Source organism: Capricornis sumatraensis, chromosome 2, assembly GCF_032405125.1.
Source record: "Capricornis sumatraensis isolate serow.1 chromosome 2, serow.2, whole genome shotgun sequence".
Lineage (NCBI taxonomy): Eukaryota > Metazoa > Chordata > Mammalia > Artiodactyla > Bovidae > Capricornis > Capricornis sumatraensis.
Window position 1 is genome coordinate 89,574,956 of NC_091070.1, and position 27,261 is coordinate 89,602,216.

At 46.9% G+C, this 27,261-nt stretch overlaps 1 protein-coding gene across 1 annotated transcript in view; it reads left to right on the forward strand.

The window, feature by feature from the left end:
* SERINC5 (serine incorporator 5) overlaps nucleotides 1–27,261 on the forward strand; it is a 107,703-nt gene that overhangs the window by 44,846 nt on the left and 35,596 nt on the right. Inside the window, exon 2 of the mRNA XM_068963992.1 lies at nucleotides 7,088–7,249. Coding sequence (XP_068820093.1) covers nucleotides 7,088–7,249 — 162 coding nt within the window. The remainder of the gene's footprint in view (nucleotides 1–7,087; nucleotides 7,250–27,261) is intronic.

Here is a 27,261-nt window from a genome sequence, read left to right on the forward strand (position 1 = left end):
TTTACCGTCATAACCAAGTACCACAGACCGGGTGGTGTAAATAAACATCCGACACTTAATTGTTCACAGATCTGGGGGCTAGAAGTCCAGGATCATGGGAGGCTTCTCTCCTTGACTCGCAGATGGCTGACCTCCCCCTGTGGCTTCACATGGTCTTCCTTCTGAGTGTGTCTGTGTCCTAATCTCTTCTTATAAGGGCCCCAGTCATACTAGATTAGGGCCCACCTGATGACCTTGTTTAATCTTAACTACCTCTTTCAGGGCCCTCTGTCCAAATAGTCACGTGCAGAGATACAGGGGATTAGGACTTCGGCATATGACAGGAGGGATGAGCATAAAGACACAGTTCTGCCCATAACGCTGCCTTCTTCTTTTAAACTATGTTTTGCTTTGTGGAGAGTCCATAATTAATTTATTCAGTCCCTGTGCAGCTGGAAAATACGACTGTTTTTATGCTTTTAAAGAGCAATCTTATACTTAAACCTCTGTGCCCTTATGTAATCATACCTGCAGGACGAACTTCTAGAATTGTAAACAGGGTCCTCCCAAAGGATTGTCTTGGGTCCCTCTTGAATGTATACTATTTCTTGTGGGGAAAGATTGTGTGCAGAAATTCAAGGCCTTCATAATGAGCCCTCTGTGATACCGTGTGGGCGTGAGAGGTTCGGAGTGCAGCATGTGCCGTGTACCCTTGGCCTTGTGGAGTGGGGCTGTGAGCCCTTTCGTTTGAGGAGTGTTGCTGTTAGGAATTTATCGTATGTTATTCATTTAGCATCTGTTTATTGAGCCATTGATGGGCACTGTTTTGTTCATATGTTGTTTGTTTTTCGATAGATTTTATTTTTAAGATGTTCGGGGTTCCAGCAAAATGAAGAGGAAGAGACACAGACTTCAAACATAATCCGTTCTTCCTCATCATCCCCATCATCGCTCTCCCATTGTTCACACCGCTCGCTATAGCGGCACATTCACCCCACCACAGCTTTCCCATTGTTCACACCCCTCGCTACAGCGGCGCATTCACCCCACCATCGCCCTCCCACTGTTCACACCGCTCGCTACAGTGGCACGTTCACCCACCATCGCTCTCCCATTGTTCACAACCCTCACTACAGCGGCACATTCACCCCACCATCTCTCTCCCATTGTTCACACCCCTCGCTACAGCGGCGCATTCACCCCACCGTCGCTCTCCCATTGTTCACACCGCTCGCTACAGCGGCGCATTCACCCCACCGTCGCTCTCCCATTGTTCACACCGCTCGCTACAGCGGCGCATTCACCCCACCGTCGCTCTCCCATTGTTCACACCGCTCGCTACAGCGGCGCATTCACCCCACCGTCGCTCTCCCATTGTTCACACCGCTCGCTACAGCGGCGCATTCACCCCACCGTCGCTCTCCCATTGTTCACACCGCTCGCTACAGCGGCGCATTCACCCCACTGTCGCTCTCCCATTGTTCACACCGCTCGCTACAGCGGCGCATTCACCCCACCGTCGCTCTCCCATTGTTCACACCGCTCGCTACAGCGGCACATTCACCCCACCATCGTTCTCCCATTGTTCACCACCCCCCGCCAGAGTGCTACATTCTTTACACAGCTCTCCCACTATTCACAACCCCCACCAGCGTGGTACCGTCATTACACACACAGCTCTCCCACGATTCACATGCCCCGCCAGAGTGCTATGTTCATTACACACACAGCTCTCCCATTATTCACACGCCCTGCCAGAGTGGTACATTTATTACACACACACCGCTCTCCCACTATTCACACCCCTGCCAGAGTGCTACATTCATTACACACACAGCTCTCATTATTCACACCCCCTGCCATAGTGGTACATTCATTACACATACACCGCTCTCCCACTATTCACACCTCCACCAGAATGCCACGTTCATTACACACACAGCTCTCCCATTATTCACACCCCATGCCATAGTGGTTGGAGAAGGCAATGGCACCCCACTCCAGTACTCTTGCCTGGAAAATCCCATGGATGGAGGAGCCTGGTAGGCTGCAGTCCATGGGGTCGCTAGGAGTCGGACACAACTGAGTGACTTCACTTTCACTTTTCACTTTGATGCACTGGAGAAGGAAATGGCAACCCACTCCAGTGTTCTTGCCTGCAGAATCCTAGGGACAGGGGCGCCTGGTGGGCTGCATCTGTGGGGTCGCACAGGGTCGGACACGACTGAAGCGACTTAGCAGCAGCCGCAGCAGCCACAGTGGTACGTTCAGTACAACCAGTGATCTGTGTGGACACTTCATTATCATCTAAAGTCCACCGTTTACATTAGGTTTCACTCTGGATGTTGCACATTCTGCCTTTGTTTTTTCTACCTTTTCAGTAGAAAAGTTTAAGTCCTTTGGAATCAGGAGTAACAAGAACAGACATTCATCTCCAAGCTGGTGACAGCCCCAGAAGTTAGACTGGCTAGGAATTGATTTCTCCAGTTTTGAAGTTGTAGGTTTGGGGAGTGCCATGTACGCAAGTCAAGAAACAACAGAACTGGACATGGAACAACAGACTGGTTCCAATTGGGAAAGGAGTACGTCAAGGCTGTATATTGTCACCCTGCCTATTTAACTTATATGCAGAGTACATCATGTGAAATGCCAGGCTGGATGAAGCACAAACTGGAATCAAGAATGCTGGGAGAAATATCAATGACCACAGGTATGCAGATGATACCACCCTTAGGCAAAAAGTGAAGAGGAACTAAAGAGCCTCTTGCAGGTGAAAGAGGAGAGTGAAAAAGCTGGCTTAAAATTCAGCATTCAAAAAATGAAGATCATGGCATCTGGTCCCATCACTTCATGGCAATATGATGGGGAAACAATGGAAACAGTGACAGACTTTATTTTCTTGGGCTCCAAGATCACTGCAGATGGTGACTGCAGCCATGAAATTAAAAGACGCTTACTCCTTGGAAGGAAAGTTATGACAAACCTAGACAGTGCATTAAAAAGCAAAGACATTATTTTGCCAACAAAGGTCCATCTAGTCAAAGCTATGGTTTTTCCAGTACTCATGTATGGATGTGAGAGTTGGGCTATAAAGAAAGCTGAGCACCGAAGAATTGATGCTTTTGAACTGTGGTGTTGGAGAAGACTCTTGAGAGTCCCTTGGACTGCAAGGAGATCCAACCAGTCCATCCTAAAGGAGATCAGTTCTGAATATTCATTGGAAGGACTGATGCTGAAGCTACAATACTTTGGCCACCTGATGCGAAGAATGGACTCATTGGAAAAGACCCTGATGCTGGGAAAGATTGAAGGCAGGGGAGGAAGGGGACAACAGAGGACAAGATGATTGGATGGCATCACCGACTCAATGGACATGAGTTTGAGTAAACTCTGGGAGAAGGTGAAAGACAAGGAAGCCTGGCATGCTGCAGTCCGTGGTGTCACAAAGAGTCAGACACGACTGAGCAACTGAATAACAAATGCCCAGAGTAATAAAGCTGTATATGTCAGGGAATAAAAGATAAACCCATTTTATAAATTATACTCTTCCAGAAGGAAGGGGTAAGTCAGCAGGGCTGTGAGATTTTCCCTGATGCTAACATAACAGTACTTTCATGGATGCTGTTTTGAATTTCCACTTCCATGTCAATGATAACTTAAGATAATGAGACGTAAGAGATGGGGGTTTGTTCTCTGGGTCGAGAAGATCTCCTAGAGGAGGGCATGGCAACCAACTCCAGTATTCTTTCCTGGAGAATCTCACGGACAGAGGAGCCTGGCAGACTACAGTCCGTGGGGTTGCAAAGAGTTGGACATGACTGAAGTGACTTAGCATGCATGTAGTACACTTTTACTGTTTGTGATTGGCCTAGTTTTCATTGATAAATAACTTGTAGGCTAGTAGAGCTCTGCTATTTGATTCTAATATTAGGCGTGTGTGTGTATATATGTGCACACATCTATATCTGCCTATCTATCTATCTATATGTGTGTGTGTGTGTGGTGGTGGTTTAGTTGCTAAGTCATAGCTGACTCTTTTGTGACCCAATGGACTATAGCCTGCTGGCTGCTCTGTCCATAGGATTTCCCAGGCAAGAATACTGGAGTGGATTGCCATTTCCTCCTCTAGGGGACTGAGGGATCAAACCTGCATCTCCTGCATTGCGGGTGGATTCTTTAGCCACCAGGGAAACTCATATGTATATATGCATAAATACCATATACAGAGTGAAAGTGAAAAATAAGGAGAATTGTTGATTAAAAAAAAACACACAAAATGAGAGTTGCCATTTAAGTTTTCTTTGGGGGCAAAATGAGGACTGTAGCCTAGGAGACAGCATTTCAGATAGTTCTGAGAACCTGCTCTGAGGAGGTGAGGGGAAGCTAGGATATATAGCAGCTTTGCAACAAAGACATCCCTGGTGGCTCAGAGGTTAAAGCGTCTGCCTGCAATGCAGGAGACCTGGGTTCGATCCCTGGGTCGGGAAGATCCCCTGGAGAAGGAAATGGCAACCCACTCGAGTACTCTTGCCTGGAGAATCCCATGGACGGAGGAGCTTGCTGGGCTACAGTCCACAGGCTCGCGAAGAGTCGGACACGACTGAGCGGCTTCACTCACTCACTTTGCAACAAAGGTCATGCAGTCTGAATATCAGAAGATTACTGTCCCCAGAAGTTTGGCACTTTGCTATGTGTGGGGAGATGCAAGAGCTGGGTCTCATTGAAATTGTTCCTTTGATATAGATCTCAGCTATTTGGGGCAAGTTTCTCGTATTTTCACATCTGGAGTTTCCTCAGAGCTCCTGGCTCACGTGGAGACTGCAATTGCGGATGACTGTCACATACTTGTTTACTGATATGGCAGGAAATAGTTTCATTTTCCAACTAAAACATTAGGTCTATACAATGCTACGTGACTTTAAAAATGATAGGATTAAACCAATATGATTTTCTCTTCATTTTCCATAATCATATTCCTCTGTTACCATCTGTCTTTAAATGATCGATTAGGCTCACATTATATCTGCATCTGTTCATTTTTCCCTCTGCGGAGACAGTTAAATGTAAAGGTTGATTCTGCTTTGGGTAAGTGATGTCATGGTATGTATCATCTGCTTCTAAATATTTCTTTTTCCATGTAGGATAAATATTTGATCACATTTGAATTTGAAAGACAGTCAAACTGGTTGTCTAAGACCATGGAGCTTAAAGAGTTAGCAACCAGTGAATGAGGCAGTTGGGAAGGAATTTGAGAGGCAGAGGAGGGAGGCAGGGCTGGGAGAGGAGCCAGCTAGGCCAGTGGGAGGAGAAAAGAGGGAGCTGCGAGGGAGAGAAAAGAAAAATTGAGGCATATGAGTGGAAAGGGATCAGCAAATCAAAGACAGAGACTGTGGGTGAGTGAGCTGGGAAGGAAGGTGGCCTGTAAGAACACCATAAAGGCAGCGGAGTTAGGGTTCCGATCTGTGGTCTGTTAGCTCAGCCCGGTAGAGGAGCCGATCTTGCAAAGCAGTGGCCCAGCCTTATGAGGCAAGAAGAGTCTTGAGGAAAATGGCTTAGAAAACTGCATGTAAGATGGAAAGGGCACATTAGGACATTTCAAGTAATGAAATAGTGCAGAATGACAAAGGGCTTAAACAACAGCGATTTCATGAAGTAGATTAAATAATTTGGGAAATGTGTATCTTTCCAAGATCTGTCCTGATGATTGCAGCCTGTTGTCATCTTACTCCCGTGATCTCTTCTTACCATAAGTGATGTTTATAGTGTAGCCTTCTAACTGATGCTTGTTTTGAAGCCGTGCAAAACTCTGAACTTCCTGCTAAATCATGATCAAAAGATTACATTGTTAGGTTTTTATATATAGTATTAAAACACATAGGTTTTGGTGGTTATTTGTAGTTTATGGTAATCTCTTTTGTATTATTCTCTATTTACTGAAGAACAAATTCCTCCCTAAAACCAGGTATGTCTGATTAGGTTATCCAAGAGACCAGCAGCACATTAAGTATGTTACCACCCATACTCTAATACATGAGGAGTCTGAGTCTTGAAAAGTAAGGAAACTTGCTTAGGGCTCATAGCTAATAGGTTGCAGAGCCAGGTCCCAAATCCAGGCTGGCTGAATACTTTGAGCTTGTAACAATGCTGTGTTCTCTTGCCCGGTGGTTACTAAAGAATAGTTTCCTTTTAGGGCAGTGAAAATACTCTTAATACTATAATGATGGATCGATATCATTGGACATTTATCTAAACCCGTTACATACAGGACACCGAGAATGGAGCCTTATGTAAACGTTTCATGGACTTCGTGTGATTTTGAGGTGCCAGTGCAAGTTCATCCTTGGTAAAAAAAAATTTTTAAATGTACCATTCTGGTCAATGATATTGACAGTGGGAGAGACTGTACCTGTGTGGGAATAGGGGGCATATGGGACATCGCTGTGCCTTCCCCTTAATTTTGTTGTAAAACCTAAAACTACTCTTTTAAAAAAACAAAACAAAACAAGAAAACTCTTCGAGAAAAAAAAAATTAACGCCAGACCCAAACCTGAAAACTTAGTCCCTGTTTTTATTTAATATTCTCAAGTCAAATTATGTCCAGTTGCATTGACCGATAAAGCCCGGTCCTGCCCACTCATTAGCCTCAGGCCCACCCTTCCTGTGTGAATCTCTGAGAGGCGCCTGTGTCTTTCGTGCTTCTGTTTGTGGTAATCCGCCCCCTCCTCCGGCCCCCGCCCCAGCCCCCACCATGCCATGCAGTTCGTTCTTTGGCTATGGATTTTGACACGTCTCTTTCTTGGGCTCAGCTTCTTGGTTTTCCCATCCTTCCCACTTCACTTAGTTCTTCTTCTAGTTCTTGGCTTCTTGTGGTCTTCCCTGATTGTTTTTGTCTGAGTGATCACAGTGCTTCGGGTGAAGGGCGCCTTTTCTGTTTAGCTACTGGACATCTCCCAAGCCTCACCATGTTTACTAAAGACAATGTCAGACCAATCCTGGCGACAGCTTTGTTCACACACATCCTATGGGTGGGAGCTCACCTGCCGAGGCCTGGGCTCAGTAGGTCTATAAACGAGAGGCTCTGAGAAGATGCTCTGTGTTCCCTTCCTAGCTGGCCTGCTGCTGTGGGAACGCCGGCTGCTCCTACTGCTGTGGCCCCAAGGTCCGCCAGTCCCGGAGCACCCGCTTCATGTACGCGCTCTACTTCATCCTGGTCGTCATCATCTGCTGCGTCATGATGTCCGACACCGTGGCCAACGAGATGAGGGAGCACGTGAGTCAGCCCCGTCCACTCTGCCCGTCACGGGCGATGGTTAATCGGGGTGTGGGAAGCATTCAGTGTAGAGCATGGGGCCCAGCCACCCGGGGTGGTTTGGGGTTATACCTGCTGTCCCCGAGCCTTGCTGAAGCCTCTTCAATGCTTTCTCTCTAAGGGGGCAGACCCTTCCCCATCTTGATCTTTAGTGGTAGGTCAGATGCCTTCTGATGCTTTTGGTGGAGAAGATTGTGTGTGTTGTCTTAGCTTTGCTGATGGCTGATTAGATGTGTAGTCTTTCCTTGTAGACTTTTGTACTTTTCCCTTGTCCTAAGGATGACTGCCAGTGTCTCCAGCAGCTATTATATAAACACTTAATGTGGCCAGTGTGGTAAAGCCTAGACCATCCCACACGTAATGAGGAGTGGGCTAAAGGGCGGCTTTTCCTTTTCTGGACATGTCACTTGTAGGGTGGATGTTTCCAAGGGTGAAGGATGGATTTTCTTCCAGTCATTGCCTGGGCAGTATCTGCAAGGTATCCCTGGTATGTGATTCTGAGAGAGACACATATAGGACCTTTTTCTGGAATTTCCTCATAATGGGCCTGATGATGAGGGGTTGAGTTGGGGATTCTGAGGGAGCCCAATAAATAACGCCATCCTTCCCTTCTCAGGTTCTAAATAAACTGACAAAAAATATTACAATGTCAGCAGGTAGATACAAACATCACTTTTATCCCCCCAAAAGCTGGTATAAGACAGCATGACTCATATTTGCAAAGAAGTGGGCTTCCTACTACTGAACCCCAAAAAATGAGTCAGACTTAACCCACCTGGGGACCCCACCTGAGCCAGGGAACACTTCCTCTATAGGGGCACGTTTGCTACAGGCGTGTTCTCTGGGGGCAGCTCTCCTCGGAGGGAACGGGAGAGAAGAAGAAAGGCTGACCAGCTAGACCCCATTTGCCCCACAGATTTAGCGCTTAGCACTGCATCTTCCAGGGGCCCAGACCCATCTTCCCTTGCCCAAAGGGGCAAGGTCAGACAGTCCCCTGCTGGAACCACGGAGATGGCACCACCAGGAGCAACTCCCAAGAAAGTGTTTGTTCCCCCTGACCTTAGGCTGCAAATGCAGACTGTTTTAAATGTACTCAAGGGCCTCAGAAAAACCATTTTCTTAGAAGCACTTGTTGGAGAAGGCAATGGCACCCTACTCCAGTACTTTTGCCTGGAAAATCCCATGGATGGAGGAGCCTGGAAAGCTACGGTCCATGGGGTTGCTGAGGGTCGGACACGACTGAGCGACTTCACTTTCACTTTTCACTTTGATGCATTGGAGAAGGAAATGGCAACCCACTCCAGTGTTCTTACCTGAAGAATCCCAGGGACGGGAGACCCTGGTGGGCTGCCATCTGTGGGGTTGCAGAGAGTCGGACATGGCTGAAGTGGCTTAGCAGCAGCAGCAGAAGTATTTGTTACAGTCTCACCCAGTAGTTAAGGTAGGCCCTTGGAAGTTTTCTGTAGGGTAAGGCTCTTATTACTGGGGTTGTATGGTCTGGAATATATTAGAACTAATGTCAAAACTTGTGAAATTTATATTCTTCTCTGATTGCTTTAAACATGGATCTCTGCTCAATAAGGCCCTGCGTTGGGGCCTATGGGGCCTTCAAACTTGAGAGAAAAGGAGCTTATAACTCAGAAGACTGGTATAAAGTCTCCTGAGGCTTAAAACCAGGTAGAAATTGTGCCATATGAGAGGATGCATGAAGTGCTGTGAAGTTTGACTGCAGGGAGACCAAGGGCTAAGGCTGCTTTATAAGGTCCTACTATATCTCAGGTGTGTTTGCCACTCATCTCCTCCTCTTACCATGGTTTAATCTTGAATGTTTGTGACGAGAAGTTTGAGAGGAGGACTCTTTGAAAGAGTAGACGTAACTCTTACTTTGATTACTTCAGCTTTTCAGGTAACTTAATGTTCTCTTTTTAAATGAACAAGCCTTGGCTTAGGGACCCCGCATGTCACTCTGGGAGAAACTGCCAGTGTATCCCCATTTGCCCCATAAGCGTCCATGGGACACTTAAGAAACATTCTGTCTCTGTAGATTAGGCTTTGGATCTCAGAAACACAATCTCTTTAGAGAGGAACCCATCAGAGATGTTACTGGAGGTAAAGCTAATTTGGGAACGAAGAGACATATTTTAGGATGTGAGTTTAATAATAATAATTTGTAACATTTGATTGCCATCCAAGTAACCTACCTCATGGAACGGTCCTCAACAACTCCAGCCAATATTTATGGCTTCTGGCTGTTTGCAGAACTTTTAAGAAACAGAAGATTTGGGTTTTTTTTTTTTAAGAAAAAAAAAAAATGGGGGGGGGAGAAACAGAAGGTGCTGACCGATGTTGCTAGGGAAGGCTTCATGAAAGCAGTGACTCGTGTGATGAGTGTTTCAGTTGCTAATATCTGTTGGGTAATATGCCAGGTTTAATTTTAAGCACTATTACCTGAATCATTTCAGTTCATCACTACTGTACTCAACCTGAGCAATAGGTCCTGCCACTCTCCCTGCTCTACAGATGGAGAAACTGAGGCTCGGAGTCATTTACGTACCTTGCCCAAGGTCTCCATCTCCAAGTGGTGGAGCTGGGATTTGAACCTAGGCTGACTGAGTTCTTAGTGACTAGGCCCTGTAGGGCAAGGCATGTGTGGAAGGACAGGGAGGAGACATGGGCGGGTAAAGTGACTTGCAGGAATTTCAGGGCTAAGGTGAGGCATTTGGCTATGGTCTCATGGCAAATGGGAAGCCGTTATAGATTCTTGAGTAGGAGGCTGTTGTCATAGAAACAGGCTGGGCTACTTAGGGAGGTCGGGGCAGCAGTGGTGTGTGTGTAGAGCAGAGGGCGGAGGAAGGGAGGGGAGGAGGGAAGGGGCAACCCTGACTCCTCACAGAGGCTCTTATAAATGTTTCTGTGCTTGTCCCCTGAATGTATTTATTTGAAAATGGTTTGGCTGGGCTTTCTGCATAGGGAATGAGGCTCCCGTGGGTGAAACCAACCTTTTTCCATCTCTGAGGCCTCACAGGGTTGGCCGGCCAGCTGGTCACAAAGTCAGTTTGTTTCTTGGCCAATGGAATAGAGGCTGACTTCATCCTCAGGCCTTGGTTGAGGGCAGGCGCTGAAAGGTCCCCTTGTGGGGACACACACTGGGCTTTGCCGCAGTCCTTGCCCTCTCTTTGCTGGCCTGTGGAGATGTCGGAGGATGTGAGAGAAAGAGGGGAAAGCAATTATCCTTTCCAGTCTGGATGGGAGTATGTAATTGCCTCCCACCCAGCAACGCTGCCTTCGTGCGCACCGGCCAGGGCTCTGTCCAGAGCCTCGCAGGCCTCTGGTGTGAGCGTGAAGGGCACAAGGCAGCGCCTTTTCCGTTATTTTCAGTTTTCGTCTGGCTGCAGAACGAGGCGGGTGTTGAAGTCTGAGCAAGAGGGAGCTGCCAAGAGCTGCTGGGCCAGACTTCGTCCTGCCTCTTCTCACTGTTTCTGCAGACCTGCGAAAGTTTTGTAATCGAATGCTGCTGACCCTCAAAGTCGGATTGCCTGGGCGGTTCTCAGGCCCTTTGCTGGATCCCCAGGTTGGGAAGTCTGTTGTGGGGTCTAGAGCTTCTGCAGCAGTGCGAGAACTCCTCGGGTGTAACTGTTCCAGTTTGTGGAGGACCCACCCGTGGGCTTGTGCATGCGTGCTTAGTCACATCGGTCGTGTCCGACTCTCTGCGACCTCATGGACCACGGCCCGCCAGGCTCCTCTGTCACGGGATTCTCCAGGCAAGAATACTGGAGTGGGTTGCCATTTCCTTCTCCAGTGATGAAGTATGAAGTGACTGAAGTGAAGTCACTCAGTCGTGTCCCACTCTTTGCGACCCCATGGACTGCAGCCTACCAGGCTCCTCCCTCCATGGGATTTTCCAGGCAAGAGTGCTGGAGTGGAGCCCTTGGTGGAGCTAATGGCGACCTCCTCCATGAGGACGAATGCCACACGCCGCGCCTCCCAGGACTGCTGCTGCTCGTGCCCCGGCCCTGCGGCAGGCCGCTGCTGACCCGAGCCTCCGCAGAAGGCCCTCAGACCCAGGCAGGTCTGGGTCAGTCTCTTGTGGGGTCACTGCTCCTTTCCCTGGGTCCTGGTGCACACAAGGTTTGGTGTGTGCCCTCCTAGAGTCTCTGGTGGATATGAAGTTTGATTTTAGACGTGATTGTGCCCCTCCTCCCGTCTTGTTGGGGCTTCTCCTTTGTCCTTGGTCGCGGGGTATCTTTTTGGTGGGTTGCCACATTCTCCTGTCAATGATCGTTCAGCAGCGAGTTGAGATCTTGGTGTTCTCCCAGGAGATGAGCACACATCCTCCCTTCTCCCCTTAGGAACCTCCTCTTTCTCATGAGCACTCTGATTCTGCTGTGCTGGTTGACCTGGGTGTGATTTCTGTCTTCTCCTGTGAGCATTTTTCCCATCTCAAAACATACCACCTGTTTTATTGCAAGTCATCGTTGTCAGTAGCTGTGTAATTCACTCAGAAATAGTCTTGAGATATTTGATGCCTGTGGGGATTAAAAATCCACTTTAGAACATCGGAGATCAACTACAAAATGGGTGAGAGATGTGAGCCTACTGCCCGGCACCGCCGAATCAAGATGTAAGTTCTGTGTGGAGGAATGCTGACCCTGAGGTTTGGGCATCCTGGGAAGCTGTGCGAAGGAGGGCTGTTCTTATTTCCTGTCGGGTAGGAGCTCTGAAGACTAAGCCAGTGCTGGAAAAGGGAGGGAAGGGCATATATGGCCGTTGGGGCTGCCTCCCTGTGAGCTGTGTGCCAGGTCCAGGTAGGAAGAGCCCGCAGGCCCCTGCACTGAAGCGTCTCAGATCCGTCTCCTCCAACCCGTGTTCACTTGGTCCCCAGGCTGATTCATTGATGGGGTGGTAGGTGGTGCCTGAGATGGCTGAAGCTTTGTGTCTTACTTTTTTTTTCAGAACCAAAATACATCTTCCATATTTTGGAAGACCGGTGTTTGTGTTGTTGTTGTAGTGTGTGTGGGTTTGCTTGAAATTTAAAATTTGAAGCATCATTCCTTGTATTGAGAGGAGAAGCTACTATGATCTTTGGTTTGGATAGCAGTGGTTTTTTTGGTCCCTTCCTTTGTTGTAAAAAGTGTTAACGTTTTATAGTCTTAACTTGATCTCTTTTGGAGACATGTTTTCTTTATATACATGACTTTCTGCTGGTGAGTTTAGGTCATTTTCCTCTGAGGAGGAATGTGAAATTGCATCCTCCCTATGATTGGATGAAAAGAGCATTTTGGTTCTTTTCAACACAGGGTGATAACGTAGGCAGAAAAGGAGGGCTGGATGAGATCCCAGAGGTGAGGGGCTGCCTCAGGCTGCAGTTCCTCAGTGTCTTAAAAGCAGCTTCTGAATTCCATTCTTTCCCTGAACTTGAGAAAAGCCAGCCCCAGCCCCGCCCATTAGCCAGGGCCACACCCAGGGATTTCAGGTGCCCCTGAAAACCTCCTAGCCTAGGAATTGTTCGTTGGTTTACAAGCTCTTCTTGTTTGGCCTGCAGATTTTTTTTTTTTTTGTAATGTGCGGTTGGCTGCCTTTAGAGGGCCAAGCCTGCTAGCTCACCGTAGGCCCCGTTGCTGGATGCTTACCTCTATCCTTACTTCTTGCTTCCCAAGAAAGGCATTTGGATGTGCATCTCCTGAAACAGCTTAAATTCTGAGTTTATGAGTTTGTGAAAAGGCTTATATGTATCAGAATGGACCCCAGGCTCGTTGCCCAGCCTGATGAGGAGAGAGGTTGCTGAGTGTGCTCAGTGGTCTGTGCGGATCCGTGCACACAGGTCCAGGCTGGACCCGAGAAGCCCCTTCCTGCCGTGGCTGGTCTGCCCTTGGCTTGCTGGAATCTGGCGTTTTTTATCCAAGGAGCCATTTAGAAATTGTCCTAGTCACTTTGGTTCAGTGGACTGCTCAATCTCAGGACCAGTGTGGGGTGGAAGTGGGACAGTGATGGGATCTGAATCTGGCCCCCTTTTCAGTTACACTCCCAGGTGACAGTCACCACCTCCCCCACCTTAAACAAATTTCAAGTATATGTTCTAATCACGATTTCTGCAGTTATTATGAAGTCCAAATTTGCAAGGGAAGGGGAACAGGGATGGATGTTGAGGCTGCCAGCTATGGATTTAGGCCCTTGGAATGGAGGTAGCAGGATGGGCTTAAAGGATTTTTCTCTATTTATTCAGAAAATCCAGTCTCTCTCAACACATCCCCTAGAGGTGATATATAAATTACCTTTGGCCTGTATTTCCCAGTCATTTTCACTGTGCATTAGAAGGAGAAGAAGATGTGTTAATAGGAAATTCATGTATATTAGCTGTATTAGCATAAGATTATTTGGAAGTAGATGGATGAAAATGAAATAAAGAAGTACTATTTATAGCCAGGCTTGTTCCAAGCCACATCCGTATCTGGAGATTCCCCCCACCCCGCAGGCAGTGAAGAGGTCACGTCCTGGCCTGGTCCCTTCCCTGAAGCAGCGCTTTCATTTCTGCCTTTGGTTGTTCACATCCTGACGGGTCAGCTGGTTGAGGCAGGCTTTTCTCAGGACAGGCCCGGGATCCTAACAGGTCATCCTCCCCACTTTTTCCAGGTCCAGTGCTGACCACATACTTCCCCACAAAGGTCATGAAGTGTTGGGTTTCCAGTCTGCTGTTGGGCAGTCCTGCTTCAGCCCCCCAGGCTGCCTGATATCTCATTCCAGTTCTCTTATTGAGACTTGGATTACCCTCCTGTCCCCGGCTTCGCATGTTCACTTCCCTCAGACTTCTTTCTCTAGATAACTATCCCCATGGGTGACCTGAGGATGTTGTTGGAACTTGTATTTCTCCCAGATGGCACTCCATTTTCAAATTCCAGAGTCCCCACAGGCTGTAGAGGAACACAGAAGCTACTTGCCTCAGAGAAAAACCTAGATTTCAGAATGCTCTCCTGAGTACACCTGTGGTCAGTTCAGTGACGTTTAGCCAGCTATGGTGGTTCCTAGAGTTGACAGAGCTTTGATCCACTGTGTTAGAGATGCTGAAATTCAGTAATGAGCTGTTCTACTTTTTATGTTTAACCTGCCTTATTAGGAATATGAAAGCATTAGGGATAGTATTGTTTTGGGGAAAGCCCTCCTGTTCCCTGTCCCTTGCTAGTCACAGGGGATTTAAAAAAAAAAAAACAGGAAATAAAATTACTAGTTAAAGAATCTAGTTAAAAAGATAATAGATGGGGGGGCGGGGAGGGGAGGAGGGGAAGGATGCAGCTTCTATTTATGTCTTCTCCCCAGTGAAGAGACAGCAGATACTATGTGGTGTTACATGCGACACAGAAAATATTGCCCTCTTTTGACAGTATGATTTGAGTAAAACATTGTTTCACAGTGGCAGAGTCTTCCATTATAATCCTTACCAGTCTCCTCTTTTGACAGATGAGAGGGGTGGCCCAGGGCAGTGAGGTGGCTTGTCCAAGGCGTGACACCAGGTAGCGCCGGACGAGGACCCAGGACTGCTGGGCCCCCGCTGGGGGCGCCTCTCTGGCCTGTTCAGCCGGGTCTGGCTGTTGCTGAGAAGCAGCAGGAGAAGCCTTAGCAAGCACCCTTCCTCACGATTCCTGACCTTCCTTCTGGACTTACGGTGAGGGAGAAGCATCTCCTCTGGAAAACACGGGCCTCGGCAGCTTCCTTAGCTTTCCTTCCCCACCAGCCTCCTTCCCCCGTGAGAACCAGAAGCTGGGCTCCAGGGATGACAGTTAGTCTGAAGTAGAAAATAGGGGCAACCACACACCTACTGTTTACTTATGCGGTGGCTTTGCATGTGAAATAGAACCTGCCTTCAAGTTGTGTTTGGTGTGACCATCTTTTCAAAGTAAACAGCAGCAGTGAAAAATACTCTGCTTTGGTCACAAACACCATGTAATTTGTCACAGCACAGAATGACCGGTATTCACGCTCAAGCCGGGAGGTCTGGCTCTTGCTTTGATTTTGGTCTTTACTGGTTGAATGTTAGCAGAACCTTGTACCTGAGACCTTGCAACAGGTATTGCTGTAGTGTATTCAAGTTATAGGGACAAGAACTCTATAGTCTCAGCTGGTATTTTCTGTTTTGTGTTAGAACAAGTGTTGACTTAGTACCCCCTGGCCCACCACCCCCCCCCCCCAAAAAAAATTGCTGACCCAGTTATCTGATTCTGGAGTTTTTTATTTTTATTTTTTTTAATTCAGCTGAGATAGAATGCTTTTCAGAAGTCCTCCTTCTGAACACCTGCTGAGTTCATTGTACTGCTATTGTTCCTTATATGTGTCCAGCAGATCAGCCAGCGTGTTTCTGAGGTTAAGTTTGTCTGGGCCATTGAACTTCAAGTTCTGTGTAGAATACAGAAGGGGAATTCTTACTGTGGCCTGATCAGAGTTAGCCAGGGGTGTGCTGGCAGTGACAGTCCATCTTTTAAATCTTCTGGGTCCCCTCCACTCTCCGTTGGCTGACTCTGGGGACATGTGTTTCCAAACAGTTCTATCTTAGGTCCACATTGCATCCAGACGTAACACCACCCAAAGAAGACCATTCCTGTGGCCCCCCGTCCGTCGCTTCTTTCGTGGCTCAGGCCCCAGCCTTCAGTACTTAGTGAATGCGGGGAAATGATGGTGGGAAGCAGATTGGTTCTGCAGGCAACGATCTGAACTAATGTGAAAGCCTGCTGAGAGCCTTTTTGAGTCTGAACCAAAGACAAAGAGGTTTGACCCTTGTCCAGTAATAATGAGCTCCCCAGGAGCCAGAAAACAAGAAACAATAGTTATTGTCCTTTGTCTGGAAGATCTATTATCCAGAAGCTTTTGGGGAGCATCGGATGTTAGTAGGATCTCCGTTTCAGGATGCACCTCACTGTGGGCGAGGGACAATGAGATGTGAGAACTGAAATTTTCCTAACCCTGTGTTTCTGTCATCATCAAAACCGTCTGTTAAGCAACAATCTGCAGAGGCCTTGATGCTGTCTACAGATAAATGGGACAGACATGGTCTTATGGCTGGAAACAGCTCTGCTGTGACAGGGCCAGAGGCACAGACAAATGGCACAACATTAAACAGTAGCCTCAGATTGTGGCGGTGAGCAGCAGACAGACATTTTGTGAATAGTTGAGTCTTGATACTTGATAAGGGTTTAAAAGACTGATCCTGTTACTTGGTTAAAGTGTAATCTGAGTTCTTGTTTAAAAAAAAATCTTTCAAGTCACGTAACTGATCCCTCCCTGCCTCCCTCTCGCCCTCCCCTCTTTCCCACCTGTGTGAGTGCCAAGCACTGTGCCAGGCTCATGGGATGTGGGCGTGAGAACTGGGCCTCCTCGTGTGCTTTCTGTGTGTGAGGAAGGCGCCCTTAGCATCAGGCCACATGTGCACGTGGTAGTGTTTGAAAGTTAAAAATATCTGAATTCCATTAGTGATTATCGGAGATGGTGGTGTCAGCTTAGCGCTCCCTTCTGTTGACCTCTGGGGTCACATCAGAACTCAGGAATGCTTTCTCCCTATTCTTATGTGGGGGAACTGGAAGTCCAGGTGAGGTGGGAGGTTTGTAAAAGGGCTTAGAGTGTTTTGCCCTCTAAAGCAGGATTGAGCTTAATCACAAAGAGGGGTTGGGTATTTGCTGGGAGGGTTGGGGCCGGGGTGGGGGTTGGGGGCGGGAAGCAAGGTTGTGGTTTTTAAATTTCAGTGAGGCTGTTTCTACAGTCTTAAAATTAAGTCTAAAATTATATCTTGCAACACGCCGGCTTTCATCAGTGTGGGTTTTATTTTTGGTTCCACAAGTCGTGTTTGTATAACAGATGTGAGGGTGTTTTTTCTTCCTACTATGTGGGCTTCTGACCCACAGGAAAAAAGGGCTGAACTCAAAGACATGTCCTCCACCACCCCTTCCACAAAGCTTTTTTTTTTTTTTTTTTTTTTTTGTAGACAGACAAATTAAACCCTTAAGCTGTAGCCCTGAAAATAACATATGGCAGATGAACAATTTAATTCACTTAAAGCACCAAGTTCCATTTGGGGGGCAGCAGGGCATGCTCTGGAGAAGGCAGGACACTCAGGGGAGGACCACAGCCAACTGATCACGACCAGCTGAGCTGATTGCCTGTCTGCTGTTCCTTTGACTGTTGATCTGTAGAGTAAGTTGTCATTTGCCTTTGAGATGCTAATTTACACTTCAGCAGTTAGCACAGCTCCTCAGCTCTACTTCCTGGTCCTGGGCTGGGCAAACCTTTCCTGTAAAGAGCCAGCTAGTAAACATTTCAGCTCTGAAGGCCCTGTGGTCCTTAGCAACTACTCAACTCTGCAGCCAAAACAAAATACCAACAAATGAGCATGGCTGTGTTCCAATAAAACTTTATTTACATAAACAGGAGCTGGCTGGTTCTGACCCACAGGCTTCCCTTTGCTGTGCTGGCCCATGGTTGACCTCAGTGGCCCAGCTGATGTCCTACGCAGTTGTTCCCCCCTTTCCCTAAAGGGGAAGCTTGAATGGGCTAAACTTTGTGCTGAGGGTCCTGGAGCTCCTGGTTAAGTTGCAGATACCAGGCTGTATGAGCCATGTTCTGGGCTAACTAGGCAAGAACAGCACAGCAATAAATTTAGTGAGACACATTGAACAGCATGATGTTTTTACTCGTGACGGATTTACTCATCCTGGCCTTTTGAGATACATGGTAAATCATTCACAGGTTAATAATAATAATAATAATCAGCCCTTCTTTCTATGTAGCCAATCCAAGCATTTTGGTGATTGGGAGGAAGTAGGGGTAGAGAAAATGAGTATGTGGGTACCCCAGTTCTTCTCCTGGGGGCCCCCAGTTCCTGGTCCAGTGTAAAATGAGAAGGATGGTGGGCCAGAAACCGAACTGTGTGTGTGGCTGGGGTCTTAGCCCTAGAATTGGGGAACAAGTGACCAGGGGCTCTCAGAATCTGGAGGGTGTAGGTTTGGTAGTGTTGACCGGAAAAACATGTGCAAACTTTGAGTGTTAGGTTTCATTCAGTGGGAATGTTAGGACTCGAGCCCAGGAGACAGCATCTCAGCCAATCCTGAGAGAGCTGACTCTGAGGAGGCAGGGGAGGACCCAGGCTATGTATAAGTTTGCAGCAAGGAGGCAGGTAGTCTGAATATTGAAAGACTACTCTGTGGCTCAGTTGGTAAAGAATCCGCCTGCAATGCAGGAGACCTGGGTTCGATCCCTGAGTTGGGAAGATCCCCTGGAGAAGGGAAACGCTACCCACTCCAGTATTCTGGCCTGGAGAATTCCATGGACTGTATAGTCCCTGGGGTCGCAAAGAGTCAGACACAACTGAGCGACTTTCACACTTTTAGGTGGCTCAGTGGATAAATAATCCACCTGCAATGCAGAGACTCAGGAGATGGGGGTTCAATTCCTGGGTCAGGAAGATCCCCTGGAGAAGGAAATGACAACCCACTCCAGTATTCTTGCCTGGAGAATCCCATGGACAGAGGAGCCTGGGGGCTAGTCCATGGTAGAGGACTGAAGAGGACTCTTCAGTCGCAAGGAGGACTGAAGGAATGGAGCAAGCACACACTTCAGAAAAGCCAGATCTGTCACGTGAAGAGATTCAGCCATCTTTTACGTATGGGAAAATGCAAGTCTCCGGGTTTGCTGAAATCGTTTCTTTCATATGCCTCTAACTATCTGGGGCCAGACCTGCTTTCTTTATCGTTCACTTCCTACTCCCGTTTACTGTAAGGGGTGTCCGACGAGGCCACCTCTCACATTCCACCAGCTCCACAGCTCTAACGGGGAGGAAGTAGCGGATGGCTTCCAAACAGCTGGCTTTGTTTCAGGCTCAGATATTTGCATTTGAAAGAGACTTGAGTGTAGAGCGGGGAATATTTCATTTCACAGTAGAGTTCCATCTTTTGGGGAACGTTAGGTTTCTGTGCCCTACCTAAGGCAAAATCATGGATTGTCGTCATTGTTCACTTGCTAAGTCGTGTCTAATTCTTTGTGACCCCATGAACTGCAGCACTCCAGGCTTCCCTGTTCTTCACTATCTCCCAGAGTTTGCTCAAACTATCGAGTCGGGGATACCATCCAACTGTTAGGGGAAGCACACTGATTGAAACCGCCCACCCTGGCCAGGCACCATAGTAACCATTTGCATGAGTTGTTTTATGACAGGAGATCCTGATAAGGAATATGGGACTAATAAGACACCACCAACCGGAAGGGTTCGGGAAAGGTCTAAAGGAGACACTGCGTGTCCGTCCACTTCCCAGAATCCCTCTCGCTAGCATCCATCTTGGCTGAGCGATGCGTGCGCCACCAGGAAAGACTCTGAATTAGAATGATTGGCCAAAAGACCACCCGGAAACTAATCCCATCACCATAAAACCCAAGACTGCGAGCCATGCGGCAGAGCAGTTCTCCTGGGTTCCCTTACCCTACTGCTCTCCACCCGGGTGCTTTTTCCCAATAAAGTCTCTTGCTTTGTCAGCACATGTGTCTCCTGGGACAATTCATTTCCGAGTGTTAGAGAAGAGCCCAGTTCCGGGCCCTGGAAAGGGTCCTCCTTCCTGCAACACAATCATCTCATCCTCTGTCCCCCCCTTCTCCTCCTGCCTCCAATCTTTCCCAACATCAGAGTCTTTTCTAGTGAGTAGGCTCTTCACATCAGATGGCCAAAGGATTGGAGCTTCAGCTTCAGCCTCAGTCCTTCCAGTGAATAATCAGGGTCAATTTCCTTTAGGATGGACTAACTAATGTGGATAGTCAAAATTAAACCATGAAAATGCCTGAAATATCTGTAAAGTAGAGCTCACATGGCTAGCATTTCTCTAGAAAGTTAGCTCCTTGTTAGCTTGGATTTTTTTTTTTTTTCTATTTCTTTATTCATTTATTTATTTTTGGCTGTGCCAGGTCTTCGCTGCTGTGCTCGGGCTTTCTCCAGTTGTGGAAAGCAAGGGCTACTCTCTCGTTACAGTGCGCGGGCTTCTCATTGCAGTGGCTTTTCTTGCAGAGCGTGGACTCTAGAGTGCTGGCCCAATAGTTGGGGTGCACGTTGCTCCGTGGCATGTGAGATACTGCCGGACCAAACCTGTGTACCCTGCACTGGCAGGCGAATTCTTAACCCCTAGACCACCAGGGAAGCCCTAGCTTAGATTTTTAATCTGTTTTATTTGCTGCTTGAATCTCCATAACCTAGGAGTGTACCTGTACATAGTAGATATGAATGAGAATGACCAAGCCCTGTGCTGTGATATCTAGGTATATTTGCATACCATATAGTGTGGGATGAAGAATACGCCTGTAAACTCCCATTTCATTGGACTTTCAGTGGCTGTTTACAGAAAACAGCCATGAGCGTGGTTGGATCTGCATTCAGATCACCAGGCTCTTCCTGTTCACACATTCAATGGGAAGTTAGCTGATTTGGTGCTGCTCACTTAGGCCATAAGCACATCTTCCCACTGATAAGCGGTCTGACTAGAAAGCCCTGCCTGTTTAGACACTTGGTCCTTTTCAAAGAAACCCCAGCATCTGAGTGTTGAAGAGAGAACTGTCAGTGGGCTTTGCTCCTCTCAGCGGGCAGAGACTCCTCTATCAGACCCTGCATCCTGCGGGAGAGAGTGTGGGTCAGTAATTGTGTCTTCCATCTAAAACAAAGTCCAGGCCTCCACAGCTGCAGTTTTTTCTCTGGGCTTAGGTATGGATTTGTTTTCTGGACTTAGGGCCCTGGTCCACCCTTTTCCCCTTGATTGTGGGGGGCAGTGCTTACTGAGAAGCTGACCCTGTGGGAGCAGCAGAGGCTTTCCTGGCTCCGAGACGGGGTTGGGGGCTCCGCTGGCTCCTCTGTTCGTCTTGTCTGCTCTCCCTGTCACCCATTACCCTAGAGTTTTCAACCCTCCCTGGGAAGAGTTTGTCAGTGTCTATTAAAATTTAACCACCTTCCTGATCCAGCATTCATCTTCTGGATGTCAGTCCTGCTTAAAGCCTCTACATGTGCAGAGAGAGACATGCGATACCCACCATACGGGCACTATCGATTATACCTTGTTCCTAAGGGTGAAAACTCAGAGACAGTGTGAATGTCTGCCACTAGGGTCACAGAGACTAAATTACCATGGGTCTGGGCTGTGGACTTCTGTATAGTAGTTTCAGTCAGTTCAGTCGCTCAGTCATGTCCAACTCTTTGCAACCCCATGAACCGCAGCACGCCGGCCCTCCCTGTCCATCACCAACTCCTGGAGCCATGTCCATTGAGTCAGTGATGCCATCCAACCATCTCATCCTCTGTTGTCCCCTTCTCCTCCTGCCCTCAATCTTTCCCAGCATCAAGGTCTGTTCCAATGAGTCAGCTCTTTGCATGAGGTGGCCAAAGTATTGGAGCTTCAGCTTCAACATCAGTCCTTCCAAGGAACACCCAGGACTGATCTTTAGGATGGACTGGTTGGATCTCCTTGCAGTCCAAGGGACTCTCAAGGGTCTTCTCCAACACCACAGTTCAAAAGCATCAATTCTTCAGTGGTCAGCTTTCTTTATATAGCAGTTTAAAATGTTGCAAATAGATTTATGTGTTGAACATGCAACAATCTGTGGGACATAATGAGTGGGGAGTAACAGAGCAAAGGGCCTACAAGGAAGTGTGACAGGGGTTCCCTCTGGAAGCAGTCAGGTTAGGGCTGGAGTCATGATAGGGGAATTCAGTTACCTGTATCTGTTGTAATTTACATTTTCCTCGGCAACGAGAATGTAAATATGTGTTGCTTGTATGGATGCTCTCTCGCTTAGTTTTATCTGACTCTTTGTGTCCCCATGAACTATAACCCGCCAAGCTCCTCTGTCGAGGGGATTCTCCAGGCAGGAATACTGGAGTGGGTTGGCATTCTCTTCTCCAGATTGCTTGTATATTGGTAAATAAATATATTTTAGAATGATGCACTTTTAGGTTTGCAGTTAGATTTCTTGAAAGCAGGGGTGAAAGGCCTGTTGGGGTCACTTCCTGCCCAGTATCCAGCCACCTGGACTGTCTCCTCGCCTCAGCCTTCAGTCTCTGCTCTGGAGAATATTCTGATTACTGCCCCAAATGAGTCTTTGTTGCCAAATCCGATGTTACTTCTGGCATCTCATCAGCTGGTGGTATTTGACACACTCTGCTGGCTCAGCTTCTCTCTGGCTCTGTGTCTTTTCAGTTTCTTTCTTGTTTTTTTTTTTTTTTGTTTTTTTTTTTACCCCTTCTTCCCAGTCCCTGAATGTTTGCATTCCTCAGCTCTCTGGGCTGTTCCCAGCTGTGTCTCCTTCATCCCCTGCCCCTCCACCTGGGTTCCTCTCCTGGTAAATTTATTTATTCCATTGAGTGCCTCCTTTGCCATCTCTTCTGGCCCCTACCAGTCCTCTTCTCTAGTCCTGCTCTCTCACCATCTGCCCACATTTCCCCGTGATTCTGGCAGCCTGTACTTAAGGGAATTACTGCCCCTGCACCCTGAAACCGCCCCTCTCCTGTGCTTCCTATCCACTGCTGGCCCACCATCCAACCCGCAGCCAAACTAGAAATGGGGAATCTTGGTCCTTGGTCCCTCTGCCTTCCCTCATAGGCTGCACCAGTGAGCACATAGGACCTAGGTATTCCGTGGCCCCAAGCCCCACTGCTGTTGCCTCATTGAAGCTTTATATGAGTTTTTGCTGGGATTAACTCTTATCCCTCCTTCAAGGTTAGGAAGTGGAGTGGTTCTTTGTACATTCTGCCTTCATAAATCCTAATTCCCTGAGCAGATTGACGGTAGCTGCCCCCTGTTTCCCTTCTGAGGAAGAGCCCCTCATGTCATCATTATTAGTCAGTTCTCTGCAAGCTGTCTTGTTTCAGTTGAAAGCTTATTATTTGAAGTTTGTGATTGGAGTTGTTTTCTAACTATCTAATCATATTTGTGGTGGTTTGATTCTGAAAGGCTCATGGTGGAGGGCGAGCTGTGAACTCTAGCATCGTCTTTGTCTTGCATGCTTCTGAGATTCTGGGGAGTTACTATTGGGGACATTAAGTTCCTGACTGCAGAGGTGACTGGGTCAAATAAAACCAGGCTCAGTGGAATTTTAGTTCCCCTTATAACTTTTAATGGGCTTCCCAGGTGGCTCAGTGGTAAACAATCTGCCTGCCAATGCAAGAGATGCAAGAGACACAGGTTTGATCCCTGGGTCAAGAAGATCCCCTGGAGTAGGAAATAGCAACCCACTCCAGTATTGTTGCCTGGGAAATCCATGGGCAGAGGAGCCTGGCGGGCTACAGTCCATGAAGGTACAAAGAGTCAGACAGGACTGAGCAACTGAGCACCCACATATGACTTTTAATAATAACACATTGTAAACTTTTCTCTTAAAAATATTTAGAAATCTCAACAAAAGAGATGTGAGTACTGGTGGTTACTCTTTTTTTGTTCGGCTGCTCTGCATTGCACGTGTGATGATCTTGGTTCCCTGACCAGGGATGGAACCTGCGCCTCCTACATTAGAAGTGCAGAGTCTTAACCACTGGACCACCAGAGAAGTCCCTGGTGGTTACTGTTTTTAAAAATAGCCCCCACAATCCCGAAAGGGCTTCAAAGGTAATAATTTACAGAGAAATGACCGTTGATTGCTAGAAGCCGTCAAGGGGAGGATGGAAGCTGATTTTAGCCTTCCCCGTTTTGCAACTCCTGTTCATGGGTGGGTAACAGACATGGGTGGGTCCACTGTCATGGAGACTGGAATTTTTCCACAGAGAAAACTAAACTGTCTTTAAAGTTTACAAATAATTGGAATGTCAGAAAGGGGAGAGAGTCTTGGTCCTGAAGTTTATTTTAAGTAAGATACGAAACAGAACCTGTAGATCTAGTTCTTCTAGGGTTTGTGATATCTCTCCTGCTCAGCTCTCCCCAAGCTTTCTTTGCAGCTTGGTTTCATTCAATGTCCTAAAAATTTGATACAGTGGAAGGTAAGACTCCATTCTGAAGGAGATCAGCCCTGCGATTTCTTTGGAAGGAATGATACTACAGCTGAAACTCCAGTACTCTGGCCACCTTATGCAAAGAGTTGACTCATTGGAAAAGACTCTGATGCTGGGAGGGATTGGGGGCAAGAGGAGAAGGGGACGACAGAGGATGAGATGGCTGGATGGCATCACTGACTCGATGAACGTGAATCTGAGTGAGCTCTGGGAGTTGGTGATGGACAGGGAGGCCTGGCGTGCTGCACTTCATGGGGTTGCAAAGAGTCGGACACGACTGAGCGACTGAACTGAACTGAACTGAAGACTCATTAGCTTTGCTAGTGTGCCATTTACTCATCTCTCTAAAATAATGTTATGGGGACATGATGCTCCTTTTCCTCTTCATTTCTGTAAGAACCACTCCCAAATTCTATTCTTTATTTCTAAGTTTATATCATGTGGGCCCCTGGCCAACTAGACCTATAGACCTTTCTAACCCTGCCATTATTTCTTCACATTTATTTGCCCAAGATTCAAATTGTTTTAAGGGCATAGCCAGCATCTCCCCTCAACAGACAAGCCATGGGGATTTTCTAGCAAACATCTCTAGGCTTAATACTTGTGTTGATGTTTTGAAATGTCTTCCCTGATTTGGAAGTCCAGATATATTTTCTTTTGAGTGGTGACTAGGTCTCTGAAAGACAGGTAGTGAGTACTGTTTTTAGAACTCAGTTCTGATACAGGCATACCTTGTTTTGCTGTGCTTTACTTACAGACTGAAGGTTTGTGGGAACCCTGCCTCGAGCAGGTGAATCAGTGTGCCATTTTCTGAACAGCATTTGCTGTTTCTGTGTCGCACTTGGATAATTCTTGCAGTATTTCAAACTTTTTCATGACTGTTGTTACATGTTCAGTGATCTTTGATGTTACTGCCATGACTCACCAAAGGCTTAGATGATTGGTGTTCTTTAGCAATAAAATATTTTTCAATCTTATATTATTAAATTTTTAAACAATGCTTTTTTAAAAAAAAATCACATAATGCTATTGCACACTTAATAGACGGTGGTACAGTGTAAACTTAACTGTTATGTGCCCTGGAAAACCAAAAAATTCATGTGGCTTGCTTTACTGTGCTCTTTGCTTGACTGCGTTGATCTGGAACCAAACCCACAGTATCTCTGAGGTATGCCTATATAGATGTGCCAGGGAAGGGTTCACCTTATCGAAAGTTGCCAGTACAGTTGTTCCTTGGTATCCTTTGGGGGTTGGTTCCAGGACCCTCTTGGATATCAAAATCCACTGATGCTTAAGTCCCTTATATAAAATGGACTTGCGTATAACGTAGGCACATCCTCTTATATACTTTAAATCATTGCTAGATTGATTTAAGGTATCTAATTAAATACTTAATTAAATTGCTTAAAATATCTAATATTATGTAAATAGTTCCAGGTACATGGCAAATTCAAGTTTTGTTTTTTTGAAAGTTTCTGGGGAAAAAAAATTTTTAAAAAAATTTTTTTGTGTGGTTAGTCAAATCCGTAGATACAGAACTGGCAGTTATACAGAAGTTCAACTGTATCTTTCAGTATGAATCCTTTGGTAAAGTGAATCGAGTGTCTACTGAGTTCTAAGATGTTCATCTCCCCTCTTGTTTAAATCAGAATGCATCAGCCAATCAGGGGTTCATGTAATGTGCCTGACTCCCTCCCCCCAAAGTGTTTTTTTTTTTTAAATAATAACTTTAGAATTAAATACGTTTGCTTAATGGCTACTATGGATCAAGAACTGTGATGAGCCCTTTTTACAAGGATTCACTGATTTAATTCTCAGAGCAGCTTCATGAGGTGGAAGGCAGTATTATTTCATTGTACAGATAGGGAAACTGAGGCTCAGCTAGCGTGTGTAATTTTCCCAAGTTATTAGTGGAGTTAGGGTTGGAAGTCCGCATGAGCTCTTTATTCTCACTGATACTTTGTGACTTTGAGTTTGGTTGCTCAGTGGTTGGGAGGAATCTCCTTGCCCTCGGGTCTGTACAGAACCAACACAGATGCAGTGTCCCTGGATGCCCAGAGCCAGACCTAAGAGGCAACATCCTTAGCAGGCCTGTCCCCTCCAGCCCACAGTGTGGAATCTGTGTGTGATGTATGTTTTCTTTTTCTAAAACTGGGATGGAGCTCGGAACAGCAAATATTTAATCAGAGCAAATTCCCGTTGCTAAATCCTGCCAGGTTGTTCTACTCGGAGGTTCTTTACCCAAAAATATTCACCACATGCTGAAAGCTAGACGACTTGAGTCACCCACAGAGCATAAGGCAGGTCTTAGTATTTAGAGCAGGGGGTTGTTTGCCTACTTTTATTGTGGATGAGATATACAGTGCCACACACTCACCCTTTGATGAGCCTAAGGGCCCCAGGCACAGTAAGCAAGGGTTTGGGGGAGGGGAGTTTGTGGGGGATGACAGGGTGGGTGCTCATGCCTGCTGGCAGGAGCATTCTTCTTGAACTGATCTGAGGAGAAGAGAGAATTGGGTGTGGGTAGGGAGGTGGAGAAGAATCTGACTGGGAAAGATGGACTGGGTAAATTAAAGGGATGCTGACTCCCAAATCACTGCAGGTGGTGACTGCAGCCGTGAAATTAAAAGACATTTACTCCTTGGATGGAAAGTTATGACCAGCCTAGACAGAATATTAAAAAGCAAAGACATTACTTTGTCAACAAAGGTCTGTCTAGTCAAGGCTGTGGTTTTTCCAGTAGTCATGTATGGATGTGAGAGTTGAACTATAAAGTGCCGAAGAATTGATGCTTTTGAACTATGGTGTTGGAGAAGACTCTTGAGAGTCCCTTGGACTGCAAGGAGATCCAACCAATCCATCCTAAGGGAGATCAGTCCTGGGTGTTCATTGGAAGGACTGATGTTGAAGCTGAAACTCCAATACTTTGGCCACCTGATGTGAAGAGCTGACTCATTTGAAAAGACCCTGATGCTGGGAAAGATTGAGG